The 15,082-nt window shown below is 38.3% G+C and overlaps 2 protein-coding genes across 3 annotated transcripts; one reads left to right on the forward strand and one right to left on the reverse strand.

Annotated features, from left to right (window-relative positions):
- Positions 1-195: 195 nt before the first annotated feature.
- On the reverse strand, positions 196-8,906 carry LOC110042324 (uncharacterized). 2 transcript variants are annotated; one of them, XM_089286796.1, is made up of 6 exons: positions 8,752-8,906; positions 6,644-6,706; positions 4,387-4,533; positions 4,075-4,176; positions 3,162-3,336; positions 196-875 (listed from the first exon to the last, which is right to left on the reverse strand). In XM_089286796.1, the coding sequence occupies exons 3-6, from the start codon at positions 4,516-4,518 to the stop codon at positions 595-597; spliced, it is 690 nt and encodes a 229-aa protein (XP_089142922.1). In that variant the 5' UTR covers positions 4,519-4,533; positions 6,644-6,706; positions 8,752-8,906; the 3' UTR covers positions 196-594. The 2 variants fall into 2 exon arrangements, with proteins under 2 accessions (XP_089142922.1, XP_020603346.1); XM_020747687.2 differs by lacking the exon at positions 8,752-8,906 and adding an exon at positions 6,782-7,092.
- Positions 8,907-11,000: 2,094 nt separating this feature from the next.
- On the forward strand, positions 11,001-14,725 carry LOC110042326 (uncharacterized; the record flags this gene model as incomplete). Its single annotated transcript, XM_089276412.1, has 3 exons — positions 11,001-11,084; positions 11,172-11,250; positions 14,314-14,725. Coding segments are annotated over 3 exons (357 nt in total), but the record flags the coding sequence as incomplete, so codon positions are not given.
- Positions 14,726-15,082: the final 357 nt, after the last annotated feature.

The following is a 15,082-nucleotide window of genomic DNA, read 5'->3' on the forward strand; positions in this document are numbered from 1 at the left end:
ATTGAAAATGCCTTGCATGTTCCAGGGAAACAAGGGATCAAGACACCTTAAAACCACTTATATTTCTCCAAAACAGAATACATGGTCGATGATTCTTAACGAAGGTTAAAAGTGGCACAAATGTAATCAGATCCACATGTATAATGTAGGCCACATTCGTCGCGCATTTGCGGCAAAAAAAAATATCACACCATATCAGCAAAATACGTTTATTTGTTTTGACTTCATAAAAAAGTAAATCGAGATACACATAGCATTTATTTATACCTAGTCTAAAACGAACCAAATCAATTTCGGTTATCGTAATACTAATCAGTTCTAAGCAATAAAAAGCCTCTCTTTACTTATTTTACGCTTTGAACTAGCACAAGTTTTGTTTTATGGCGGGTAAATACGATCATTTTATTTTATTTTCAATTATTTTATTTTACGCCGAATGCAGCAAAAAGCCTAAGAAACAATTTGCGCGATAACGCATCTATCATGACACTTTCTCTTTTTCCAGATTTCTACTTAACAACACAGAAAACCTTTAAACGGTTATATAAAGCTGTTAAACACATTCGTTAAAAGCTGTTGAATAACTCTCATATTTTAAGTTGCGCATATGTAGTCGCAACAAGTAGGAATTTTATAACTTTTACGGATAGATCTGCAATTATCTTGCAGTCTTCCGGAGGCCAACTGATTATGGCATGTAACATAATAATAAATGAAAGTTAAAAAGGATCTTTGTTCAAACTTGCACCGCAAATCCCAGTACTCGTCAGGTCGAATACAACCTCCTTTAATTACATTTTCAAAAGGATCTCTTCCAAGTGCTTGTAGGCATAATTGAAAGTTTGATTCAACATTCTGACGATTGTTTCGGAAGACTGAAAAGTAAACGACAAACATGATGGTTATCATTATGCATCAATTCAAGATCGCAGACGGGTGAGCTTGGGGAGAAGGGGTTGTGGGGTCAGGGAGGAGAGGGGGGATCGAAGAAAGGGGTGTTTCTATATGTGTACTAGAGACCAAAAGGTAAACCTTACATAATTGCTATGTTTTCTTTATTTAGAGACTGTAGATCGAGGAATATGTCTTCCTTTGTCGTCTTGACTTGAGTGAAATTTGTTTCCTCTGGTTAATTCATTTGTTATCAGGGTTAAAGAAAACAGGTCCTTTAGCAAGCCTTTATAAGTGCACTTTTAGAGAAAATAACGCTATCTGACCGAGACCTGGCCGGGGGTGGGGGGGGAAGGTTGAGGGTGAAAGCGTAAAATGACAGCACTCCCCACAATATTTGAGTATTCCAAAAGTTCCTAAACATTCGTATAAACTATTTTTATATTGGCCGTTTTCACACTAGAGACGGATAATCCGTCTACGACGGGTTATCCGTCCATCACGGATAATTCGTCTTAGTGTGAATACGGAACGGTGCTCATTTTAGACGGATAATCCGTCTATTTTTATCTGTCCGATTAATCGGACGGATATAAATAGACGGATAATCCGTCTAGACGGATTATCCGTCTCTAGTGTGAAAATGGCCATTGGTAGGAAATTTTAGCATTTCGCTATTGATAACTTTTGCAACATTTCTGCTCATTTTCTTAATGAAACAGTCAGGGAATCGACCTCAAGGCGAATCCAAGATTGGGGTTAATTTGATAGTATTGCCTAACTACCACTTCGCTGGGAGTTTCATAAACATCACCAAATATCCTTAGAGTTACGAAGGTAATACGGGGGTGGCAATGTAATCAAACCCCCGGGTTGAATACAGTTAAAAGCAGGAAGTGTTGAAAGTTGTCTAACTTTCGACAAGACACTATCAGGTAACTATTTTTTTTTTCATTTACCTAGCTTAACGTCGAGAGCTGTTGTATACTCGTAAGTGAGGAAAATTTCTCGCAAGTAAACTGTGATTAAAAAAATGTTCTGCCAATAAATTTGCCTTGTAGACTTTTCACAGTCCCTTATTTTTCCGTGAGATCGTAGATGTCGATCGTTGAGTTCGATGGGCCGCCATCTTGGTTTCTTGATGCGATCGAAACTGGGGAGAGTACAAAATGTCCGTGGGTAGTGGCGGTTGGGCTTAATAGCGTGGGGGGGACGGGGCGGAAAAAATAGGGAGACTGTAACAGCTTCACTCTGTCTGGTGTTCGCTGCGTTAGTTGCTCCAGCAACGGCAACACCTGATTGGTCGAAGGGACAATAGAGTTCATCAGAGCGTAGCAGAGCGTTGACAACTTGAGTGACTTCGTGGCTCAGGGCAAAATGGCATCGATTTCAAGATAATTTTGTGGAGAATGTTTTGATTTCGATCGTCTGTCTGCCTCTTGTCTTGGAGGATTAGTATTAAAGCGCGAGCAAAAGGAGGCCGTTTCTCGTTTACTCGAAGGAAAGGATGTTTTGGCGGTTCTTCCAACTGGTTTTGGCAAGAGTTTAATATATCAAAGTTTCGTTTTGGCGAAGGAAATGGCTGAAAGCTCTGTTGGTTGTTCTTATTTCCGACTGAAATTTTACAGTTAATGCCACAAAGACGGCACGCATCTGAATAATTGGAATTCTCTGCGGGCTTTGCCGCTTTTTTTGGAGTCAAAGAAGAGTTCTTCCGGTCCCGCATTCCTTCCACTCAACTTAGTAAACCTTCAAAATGTTCCGAAATTCACAACACAGTTACATGTATTCATATCATCATCCCTGATTTGACAGGTTTTTTCTCAGGGGAGGAGACTGTTAATTGATTTGATTAATGGAAGCGCCAAACTGGCGGCCGCACCCCTTGAACACGAGACAGAGTGAAGCTGTTACAGTCTCCCTATTTTTTCCGCCAGCCGTGCCCTCCACCACCCCTACCCACGGGCATTTTGTACTCTCTCCAGTTTCGCTCGCATCAAGAGATCAAGATGGCGGCCCGTCGAGCTCAACGATCGACATCTGCGATCTCACGGAAAAATAGGGGACTGTGAACAGTCTATTTGCCTTGCAGTTTTCGCTGTTAAGATTTCAGCTAACGTGCGTCTGGGATGTTGATCAAAGTTTCGAGATACCGTTCAGAAAATAACATTATGAAGGAAAATTTTGTGCTTGTTACTTAGTCGAACCCTGACGAGATATCGTCCTCTGCTTTATCTGTGTAAGCAACATATCAAACCATGTCTACTTACTGACAGTTTCATTTCCATTGGTTGGGTCGATTTTGGTGTGTTCAGTGTTATAAATGGGCAAAGCTTCGCAAAATTCTAAGATCTCCTTTGTAAGAAGAAGTCTGTTAGCCTGTCCATGTATCATCACAGCATTCGACTCTGATACGACAGGAGGATCGTCAGCCAAAGAAGATACCTGCAGAATGGAAAGAGGTTGAAAAAATTTGATCTAACAGCTAAGCAACTTAAAGCGGCGTAGGATTAGTTCCGCGCCGCCATTTTTTTTTTTTTTCTTCCTGTAGTAACAAATGCATGCCTTCAGTATTTCACGTATTTCAAGTGAAAATGAACGGTCAACAGGCTGGTTTTAAATGATTAGTTGGAAGTCATTTATCCGATTTCAGCTCAAAGCAAACAGAAATTTGAAATTAGGAGCCCACTCGAAGTAGCACGATATTTTCCTCTGTTTCTCTGTGTTTTTCTTTTGAAGAGATTCATGTGACGATCTTATATAAAGCTTGGGTAAATGATTTTAAAAAATAGTGCACCATGTGATACATTTATAACATTTATGGCATCTGTGACATTTATTGAGCTAGCAGTATTCCTGACTTCCTTCCACAATGGCAAAGCACAGTTAATTGAGGGAAATGGTTAAGTATCCCAATAAACACCACAGAAACAAATAAACAGGCTAACATTTATGTTGAAAGGTCCCTGGCCCTACACATCTCTTGTCTTATGCTCATTGATTATGCATGATTACATAACCGTCGCTTCTATTGGCTAGTTGCTTGAGCCCACATAACTTTTTTCAGGTTTTGTGCGAGGTCAACCCAACCCCAAAATAGCCAACAAAAACATTCAACAAAGAGCTTTGCCGGTTTCATAACCATTTCTCTCTATTAACTATGGGTAAAGCTAGAGTATTTACCCGATCGAGATCCGCTTTCAGTTGCGCTGGTGGCGAGATAGATAAGTCCAATTTTGAGATGTAGCAGACCTTTCGAGACAGAATCCTGGTAACAGTGAGACGCTGTAGATGCAACATTTATAAAAGTCAATGCTGGAGGTTTTTCTAAGCGAGGGATATTTAACTTTTTAACAAGCTTTTGGGACCATGTAAGATACCAGTTTAAAGCAGAATTTAAATCGCAGGGTTTCAGAGTTTCAATAGTCCCACTAAGTGGATAATAACTTTTATTAGACAATATGAAAAACTTTGGATAAAGCCCTCAAACCTTACCTTTTTAAAGTCATGGTAAAAATCAGCGCCTTCAACGTTGTTGTGAGCAGGAACTCGGAAAACTTCGACGTCTTGTTCTTCATCGACTTCGATTCTCTCTATGAATTTTGTTCCGTTCTCTTCAAGTGCCATTTGATAGCGAGCAACCTAAAGAAACAATCGACAGAGATATTTATGATTTTACGCCGAAATTCATCTTCGATTATTTATAGGCTCCTCCTGGGATGTATTTTTCAAAACTGAAACAATCTTTGAAGTAAACTTTTTTGAAAATGACATGACAACAAAAATAAACGGCACGCAATGCATGCATACGGGATGACCCTTTAGATTGTCTGAGTCTGAAGATCTTCCAGTCTGCCATTTATGAAGTTTGATATCGGAATCTAGTTGTAGTATGTAACAATGTGGTCATTCGTTATCTACCTTAATGTCTCATATCTCATGATAATTAAGCAAAAATTTTTAGGAAAAATTATTTTTGATATATTTGTACTTTTATTCTGTTTGCGGTACACTGAAATGGTTAAAAATTTTTGATTATATTTGAAAGGATCACAAATCTTACCATCGTTGTAAACAACAAGTGTCTTGTTAAATCAAGAGGACCGTAGGTGTGTTTTTCTAGATAGTACATAACCCAGTTGCTTCAATATCATTCCGGATTTGTACAATCCTTGTCAACAAAAACTTACTCTGAATGTGTGATGGTTGAATAAAACAATCAAATCACTTCAATCTATAACAATTCCAGGCTCTGGCAACTTTTATTTCTGGACTCTGCTTTACTACTTTCGCTCTATTTGGATAGTTAAGTATCAATCCATATGGTCAATATAAAAAAAAAAAACTAACGCTTGTATCCAAACAAGATACAAACAGGTTTTCGTATATTAAAGAGGATTGTAAATAGACAAGTGCAGTTGTCGCTTCCATTCCTGCAGGATGCCTAGGATATTAAACGATGAGTCAATGTGTCATATATTAAGCTACATGTATGAATTGCTAAAAAGGCAGAATACTGATATGAGATTCGTTGGAAACTGTGCTTGAGAGTGGAGTTGGATATGAGAAAGTCCCCGTAAAACAACTTGTTCGACCCCAACAAGTCAGCTGTTTGTAGCATTTCTGCTTCATGTAGTTTTGACTTGCATAAATAAAAACCGAAAAGCATCACAACAACAAAATTATATTTGTTCACTCCCATCGCTTTTCTCTCTTTGAAAAGCAAACTTAAAATAGACCTGAGGGCTGTTCCGGCCTCAAGCGACTTAATTTACTTATTTCCAGGGTGGCTGCTATCTCACACAATTAAGTACAGGGAGAACTTTTATGTCCTGGAGATATACAAGTTTTATCATTGGATCATTTGCTCTTTACTGAAGAAGTACTGTCTGCTTCTAAAATTCAAAAAGATTGGTTGTCTTAGTTTAGGACAACAGGACGATTCCATGGTTATTTTATGAATGTCGAGCCATGAGCAAAGAATGACAGTGTGGTCAAATATTCTTAATCTTTAATGACCTTTGTAATTTAACAACGTAAGATTCCGTTCTTATGGCCATCAAACCTAGTGTTTAATCTCAAAACTCAGTCCTAGAGTATAAACACAACAGTGCTCATATAAAAGAAATTTCAAGTCAGCTTATTTATTTCTCCCGCACGATCTGTGGTATCACTGAGATATCAAGAGAAACACGAATATCTAGTGCTCCTCGGCGCGATGCAGAGAATATTAAAACTTGCCATGGGCGATTACCATTCAACCTAACTTTCCAGAAGCCTTCGAAACTGGCGCAGATCGATGCATGGCGCAAACTTTTCCCGGAAAGTTTTCGAAAGTTTTGGAACTAATCGACAACCCAAAATGCGAGCCATTCCAACGTAAAATTCCGGACATTCTGGGAGGAAAATCAAAAAGAATGTAAATTCCCGCTAATAATGTTCGAAGATTCGAGTATACCTCGCGAGGTTGTCCTCTTTTCCTAAAGTTCCGAAGAATACTGCTCCATTCGTCACTGGAATTTCCCAGAAATGCAAACCGGAGTTTTCAGTGGAAAGGAAAACGCCCAGCAATTAACCAGGTAACATAATTATGCACACTTTTACGCCAATGTTCCTTGTACAAGGCGATTTAATTTTATCTTGAGGGGATATCGGATACTCCATCAGCTAATGACAATTAACGATAGCGAAATTTTTCATCAGAGCTCAAAGCAGACTCTGTATACATGCATAAAATGAATGTAAAACTAACCTCTCCCTGTGTGAAGGGCAGAAGGCATAAATACGCCAGGCCGAGAACTACAATTGCGGAGATCTAGAAAGCGAAACAAGAAAAATGACTAAAATGGAACATTACCCACTAGAAGAAAAGTAAATTAAAACAAGTTACCTTCATGACAAAACTCTATCGGTCGCAGTCGTAGGGTGACTGAGCAGGTAGCGAGCAGACGAACGTACAGCGACACTGCTTTAAGCTTCAGCGCTTGAGAAGCTATGAGATTTCCTGAGTGAGTTTCCATTTTATAGGTTCTTCGAGTAAACATACAGTACAGCCCAAAACTAATGATTGACAGATGAGATCTATTGGTTATTTCTTAGTTCCTTCAGTTTTCTTTTCTTGTATTACTGAAGGAAGTGCAAGCCAAGTTTTCCTCAAGTTACGTGAGATGCGAGACAAGGAAGCTACAGCAGAAAAAGGAAATGTCCTCTGTTGTTTATCTTGCAGGCTGCTAATTAAAGCAGGCATATCAATTACCACCAAACAAGCCATGAAAATAACGGGTATTTTCCTTTGTCACGTGCGATCGCAAAGATATTTTGTTATGCAAACAAAACCTCCACGTTTCATCTTTTAAAGAGGCTGAGCAAGTATCTAAAGAAGTTATTAAGTTATTAAACTTTTTTTTTTTTTTTTTTTTTTTTGCTTTTGGAAAACCACGTAAGGTCACTTAAAGAAATTTGCGTAAAGCTTTCTTAGCAGCAAACAAATAATGCAGTGTAACAATGGTGAAATTGTACGTTTGTGTAACCGGATTGCACGGTCTTTAGAGCAAATGTTACCAAAAATCAAGTAAAAGTTATGGCACGTGTCGAAAAATATCTCTGAATTTTATTCACAAATTAGGAATTCGACCTATTAACTGAAAGGGATTTTTTTTTTTTTTTTAATTGTGTGTTTATTCTCAAATGGCGCTCAAGTCAAGTTCTAACCTGTTTTGGATGGCTGAATACTTTTTCTTTCAAGAAAAAGTATCGATAAGTTTTGGTTCTCCTTTACACCCGAATGCAAATTAAGCTTAGGTTGCTAATTTTAAACCTTTGTGATCGGCCATTTTGACGACCGTCTAGGCGAAAATCGTGTTCGTTTATTTCAATTTTCCCGAATTTAAAGCACTTTGAGCTCAAAGAAACTATATCACGTTTCATATCTACCCAAGGGCTATTTTTGGACGAAAAGAGAGGTAAATCTATTTTTCGACTTCTGTCGTCCTATGCTTGCTAATTAGAAAAACTCACTCTTTAGAGGTTATGCGCCTGTGTAAGGTACACATATTGAGTCAATTTTTTCTTCGTCCATTCTCTCTACAAAGAATTGTTTACAGAAAGGCGATTTGTCTCTAATGAAAAAAAGAAAGCAATTGAACGTGCTCTCTGTCAACGCACCCCGGCCCAGATTGTTGAACTGGAAGGCCGTGACCTAAGTGCAAGGAAATGATGGATTATCATTATCTCTTGTTTTAAGCTAATGGAGAAAAAAAATAAAAAATAAAAACAGATATATCAAATGAACAAGGAAGGGAAGGAATTTGAGCTTCATGTTCTACACATTGACGAAGTTTCCACTTGATATTAGTTCAACTTTACATCGAAGATTGGCTTTTTCGTTTTGCTTGCATGGTGAGGTATTCCTTTGTCGGGAACCTGGCTATATGCGAAACGACATGATCCCACTTGTTTGAGCCACTCACAAAATAAAATGCATTTTACCTCTTCAGTCCTGTCTGTCTTGACGCAGCTGTATTCACATGTCACCCTATCGCCGAGTTCTTTACAATTTTCTGTAGTACCTATGCGTCGTTTTCCTCATAAGTATGGTGCTCTACGGTGCTATATAGAAGCGTGCCGAAGGGCATCGAATTTTCCAGAATTCTTGAAGTTGCTTGAACACATTTTTACTCGCTTTGTTCTCCCTTATGGCTATTATGGAAAACTTGTAATGTAAGCATGGCTTCATGTTCGTCTTGCTTACTGTTGTTCATGGCTTGTAATTTAGTGGGCGCCATAGAACATGCAGTTGGGTCGGCATTGTGACGGACGTGGTGCTATAACAATACCCTATCCTGCTAATTTTATGTTTACCTGTTTAACTTATCGGCTTGATGTCTCAGTATTCTATATCTAGTCAAGACGTTTTGTGCATTGCACGGATAAATCTCAGTTATTTTGGATACTTGTTAACTTGATAACTGCTGTCTTTTCGCCTGCTGAGAATGCAGAAGTAAGTGTAACAGAGTACTTTCCATATATGCAAAATGGATATTTTAGTTTGTTTATAGAGCAAAGCACGCGCCGAGGACATGACCTCGTATTAGGGATGTGATATATATAGATATCATCAAGCCAGCCAGGTAATGAGAAATATTTGAACTTTATGACCTGCTACTAGCAATTAACTACAACTGCAAATTGACATTTCCCTTTCGCTATGGAAACCTCTTTCTCCCTCTCTATATGTACTTTCTTTTTAAATGGTAAAATTTCAATGCACATGGATGACATGGGTGATATCAGCTTCGTAAATTTACGGGTCCCAAAAGAAACTGGAAGTAGACGGCTATAACATTTTGTTCCCTCAAAACCAAAGCGTTTTGTTTACGCAAAGTGTTCCATACAATGGGTAAGTTAAAAGATTGTCTTTAACGTGGAAGCTATGGTTTTTGTTTACTGTAGTCTCGGAGGTAAAGTAACAAACAGTTCTTTGATCAGCCACATTGGTTCTCCTTCAAAACGAAATATCCATGCTTATTATTACCAAATTACCGATTCGTAAAACTTTGAACATCCATTTCGTAATTAATTATAAGACTCCAAACGAGACAACGAGGCTACATGCAAAATTTAAGCCAAAACGATGAGGTACCGGACGGGGTCGGCTGTAAAAGTCTTGTTACACAAATAGAGTATATTCCATGTAGTGTCCTTAGGCTATTTATTATATAAACACCAATGAGAAACCAAACAATTTTACTTTTGCTGCGAAAGGCCCAACATATTGGGTGTCCGGAAAACTCGAATAGCGAATAGCAAATAGTCGCGAATAACGAATAGCGAAAAGTACGAATAGTGCGAATAGTCTCGAATAGTGCGAATAGTGGCGAACAGAAGCGAATAGTCCCGAATAGTGACGAATAGTCGTCAATGGTCACCGCTTTAGTTCAGCACTGATCTGGATTTGTTCAAATTGATCAGTTAGAGCAATAGCGTTTATCTGCGGACGCTGATAAATTCGACCACGTACGCTCGTTGAAAAAAAAAAAAAAATACAAATAAAAATGTGAGGCAAGTGGTCTGTGATTATTTTATCAACTGAAAAGACACAAACGAGCTGCTCTGATATCCGGGTTTTCCAGACACCCCGACATATCATGTAACCATAGCAGGGGTAATCTTCTCACTAGCAAAAGATAGCGTGTTATTTTCACGTAGGAAGATATTATGTTTTAGCGCGAAAGCTCACCTAGTATTTCGTTGGTGTTTATATAATAAAGAACCGTATTTTTAAGCACCCCACAAAGACAGATTTGGCTCATATGTAAGCCAGTTTAATCAAATGAGGAAATCTCGATGTACAGTCACGTGTTTGACGCGTTCAAAACGTGCCATTTTGCCAGATGAAATCGACATGTGGCATTCCTTACCTAAACTGATAAAGTCTAACTGGCTGATGAAGATCGCACACATCCTAATTATATATTGCTAATTTTAAAAGTGGTCATGGTTATACTTGGCCTAACCTCTTTAACTTAGCATTATTTCTTCACGTCTCACGGGTTGAAACCATTCACATCAAATAAGTTAGAAGTCGATTCTTGATACTAAAGTTTAGTTAAGTTTCGTTTTCAATTCAGTAAGACAAAATGGAAAAACCTGTTCAATGACGTTAGCTCCAAAATCTCAAAATGGCCTTAAAGAAATTTCATTTCAAGTTCTACCGCCCCCGTCTCACTATCTCTCTACGTTGTTAATATCCCCTTTCTGTTTGAAACATAAATTGACAACGTGATCAAAATGTAAAGCGATGAGTCACACAAAAGTTTGTGGTTCTAAATTTAAACCTTTTACATTAACAAGGAAGAATTCTGAAGTGTCGACGTCAGTCATAACAGAGTAATATAATCACTCTGATTAGCTACTCTGGTCCTCTCTGACCTCCAAGTATTGTATCTTCCTTTTGTTTTGAACAAGTGAGCACAACAGGAACAACATGTCAGTTAACACGTGTATTCTTCAGCAGATCCCTTTCAGCGACAACGGAAAGCCAGTAAATGAATAAATAAACGAAACACCGTCCCATTGCCAAAGACACAGCGATCCTTAAAACAAGTTAACGGGATAACTGTGTTGAAATCCTCACAGCTCTGCACACGGCGTCTGAGGAAACCTCTTCTACCTACAGGACTCGCACGGAAATGGTGAGTAAAAGTGCAACATTGAGATCATGAGTGTTCTGATGTTCCCTTTCGCGATCGATACTCAGTGAACATATGATTTTTTTCTAGGATTCCAAGCCTGTCTCATTGCTTCTGTTTATGGCCTGCATCACGGCGTGTTGCTGTTGGCCTAGGCCCACAGTCACAGGTATGTTTAGTTAGTTTATTTTGTAGCATGTACCATACGAATTTGTCTTATGAGACATTATTGTAAAGTATAGGGCCCAGATATATATACAACAACCAAGTGATTATCCGAAAAAAAATATATATAGATGTTTACCGAAAACCTTTCAATAGCAAACACGCGATTAAAATCATTGTCTTCTAGTAAAAGCTCTGATTTTATGAAGCGTTGTTATTTTTGTTGTTGGGGGGGGGGGGGGGAGGGGGTCTTTCCCACAATCATTTCGTACCGTTAACATGCGCATATCATTCCTACGTTGGACAGCCACAGGTAGTTATATCAGGTTGAAAAAGTTGTCAGCAGACTCTAAGGAATATCATTTGGAAAAGCAACGCCAGGCTAGTCCAGATCCTCACCATAACCCCAAAATATGCCACAATTGAAGTCCCTAAACAACCAAGAAATTTCAAATTTTTTACATCGTATTGTACCCATAATGATGGTTCTTTGGATTTGGCAGTCTTGGCTTTACAGACTTAACAGATATGAATTTAAGGACTTTAATTTTGACAATGAGGTCAATAGCTGGAATTCAATTTAAAGTCAGATTCCACCAAACAAGCAAGACATGCCCATACACAATAAAGTAAATTCGTCAAAAATACTAGAAATAGGCTACATCCTGACAATAATGTCAAGATCTATTAAAACAGGCAGACCAGGAGACTGTCTAATTGCTTTTCAATTTTTTTTCTTTAGTTTTCTTCTGATTTTTGTTTGTTCGTTTGTTTGTTTTTGCTCGTTTTGTGTTTTTATTTATTTATTTATTTATTTATTTATCTATTACTTTATTTTTCGGCTTTACCATTTCAATGAATTGGAGGGTCTGGTGGATTTTTTTAGCTTCCTTATTTCTTTTGTTTGTGAACAAAAGAATGTAGTAGGATACAGCTCGAATCATTTTGTGTCTGACCTAAAATGCTAATGTTACTTGTTACCTGTCGTCCTCATGCCTCTTGGCACATAGGGCCTTTACAGAGGTCCTCTATTTTTCTCGATCAGCCCGACAACCGTCCTCATTTCATCCCATGAGCTCCACCCTGCCTCTTCACATTCCTTTTCTAACTTAAATTGAAAGAGTAAAAAACGGGCCACGTTATTAATAAAGAAAAAACATTAAGGTCAGCAATTGTGGAAATATATTATTTAAAGCGCCTAGATTGACCACAGAACATAGCCCACTTCCTTCTGGACTTTCTAAAGTCCAATTCAAACTGCAATTCATATTATAGAGAGCATTAGTTTCAATATAAAAAAAGTGAGACATACACTTTAAGTTACATACACATACATTACATACACAGTACACCAAGCATATATGATATATGTAAATATTTTGGTTGTCATTCGTATATAGTCTCTTGGCTCCTAAGTGGAACAAAGGCTCGTCCACAGTTTTCTTCCACCGCTCTCTGTCCTGAGCTTGTCGTTCAATTTGGGTCCATCGCAGGCCTATTTGCCGCAGTTCTTGTTCGGCTGATCTTCTCCAACTGCTTTTCGGCCTACCATTCGTGTTAATGCTAAGAAAAAGCCTAATTAAAATAGTATACTCAAATGCATTTACTATGTCTATCTCCATGGTTTGTGCTGTATTTTTAATTTAGCCAAAATGGCTTAAGAACAAAATGTTTTACACTGTGTATATGATACCTGAAACAAACTCATGAGTTTTGTTTGTTTTTTGTTGTCGTTGTGTTTTTTCATTGTTATTGTCTTTGCTGTTTTTTCGTTTTCTTTTCTTTTTCTTTCTTTTTTTTTTTTTTTTTCGGGGGGCGGGGGGAAGGGGGTTGGGGGTAGTTTTGGTGTTCTTTTGAGAATTTGAGATTTTGGATGTAAAATATTTGGAGCTGTCCACGCTAGGTAACCAGAAATGTAGCATACAGCGAAATATTAAACTTCATTGCTGCATGTTTTTAGTACAGAAACAACTACATCGAGACACCTTGAAAATACGAAAGCCAGTAACTACCCACAGCTCGTTAAATGCCTTGAATATCTTTAGCAGTCGTTTCGTGATGAACGCCAGGTTTGACTATACAAAAGCAACGGCTAATTATTACTGTTTTTTACTGTTTAAGTAAGTTGGTTAACTATTGAGAAAGTTCATTATTTTGGTAGTTTTTATATGGAATATTTTGCGAATATAACTTTTATGTTTTTCCCACTTGGGTTTTTTTTATAGCTATGTAATTACCATAGTTAGCATATAACAATGCGTGTCTTGCGTGGTGGGGATAGTGGTAATGTAAATGCGTTATCGCCTGTAGGTAAAGTTTTTTTTTTTTATTTCGTAACCTCACGCAACTAGGCGTCCATTCACTCGCATTTCTCATTGTGCGAAGGCGTTTCCATTCGAATTCCCACCTCCTCCCTTTTCCCTGTGCAAGTTGTTTTAACTTTATGACGATTGCAAACCGTTCGGCGTTGAGTTTTGGTGGCCTGACACCTTTACTACTCAATAATATCTCCAAGAGATTGTAACATTTTATATGAGTTACAATGCAGCTGTGGGATACCCCTAGCTAAGCCGTGTTACTCCAAACCTCGGTGTGAGAGTTAGTTTTGTTGCCCAGTAAACAAGCTCAGTCAATACAGCACATGTCCCGTTTTCATTATAAAAGAGTACCCGGTGGGAAACAAGTATCTGTGAAAGATGAATTAATCAACATGTTCCTTTTGGGGACTTAGATTTTTTCTTTGTCCCACGCTCGTTTCATGTTGATCAATTAATCTTTCACATTTCATTACCGAGCTTAAAATTCACCATTTTTACTCACCTATAACAGAAATATTATTAGCTAATAAAGTAGTTCGCTTGAAGATATTCGAATCAAAATGCTACTCTGTAAATCCGAGACTCAGAATAAAGTTTAACACATGCGTGTGTGTGTATGCATGTATGTAAGCTAAAAAAAAGGTTACGTGTTTGACACAAAACCCTTTGTGCCTAAGAATATTTTATGACAAATTTTTCCTGTTAGTCACGGAGCCTCCTACGAATAAGGATTTCCTTTCTCCTTGCAGTGACCGCGTCAAATTTCAACTTCTGTAATGTGATGAACCCATTTTACTTGGTCCGCTTCGGTTGTCCGACAGGCCCCTGGGATCTTCAGTGCAATTTTCAACTCCGGGTTAAATGTAGAGGACAGTCAAGTGCTCGTGCCTGGGACTGCAAACCTCACGTAGGACCAACTTGCTGTGACTATGTGTGCCCTTAACAACTTTGCTCTGGACTGCGTCCCATCATCATTTGACTGTGATCATAATTACTGATCATAAAGTAGCCTCTCAATAACTAGAGTAGAAAACGAACTGAACAATCTCGAGAATTTTTTATGTATGAAAGTATTACCATAACCTTTGCAAGTTCTTTGTGTGATTACTTTGTAGAGGGGGCGGGTGGGAAAATCTAAATAAAATCAATGAGAGGGAAAAATTTGTATTCTATTTCACAACATTCCCATTCATACTCAGTTGAAATAAGATATGGGAATAATGATTGACCAGCGCACCCTCGTTTATCTGTATCACCTTTCAAGGGTAACATTTCCCTATGCGATGGACACACTTAGTTTTTGGAACACCCCATGCTTATTCTCCCACTCTCCCCAAACTCTAAAATCTAAGAGGCTTAAGCTGCCACATGTCAGACTCCCGCCTTTTCAAAAATGTTCAACCTTTCTACTGAGATTATGTGCTGTTATCTCATTGGCGACTTTAGCGCGGTTTCCGTAATAATCAAACTCATGCTACTAGTCGAGGTTTCCCTGCTCAACTTGCAGAGAGATTTGAT

Source organism: Orbicella faveolata, unplaced genomic scaffold, assembly GCF_042242905.1.
Source record: "Orbicella faveolata isolate gen_17 unplaced genomic scaffold, um_ofav_v1 contig_1, whole genome shotgun sequence".
NCBI lineage: Eukaryota > Metazoa > Cnidaria > Anthozoa > Scleractinia > Merulinidae > Orbicella > Orbicella faveolata.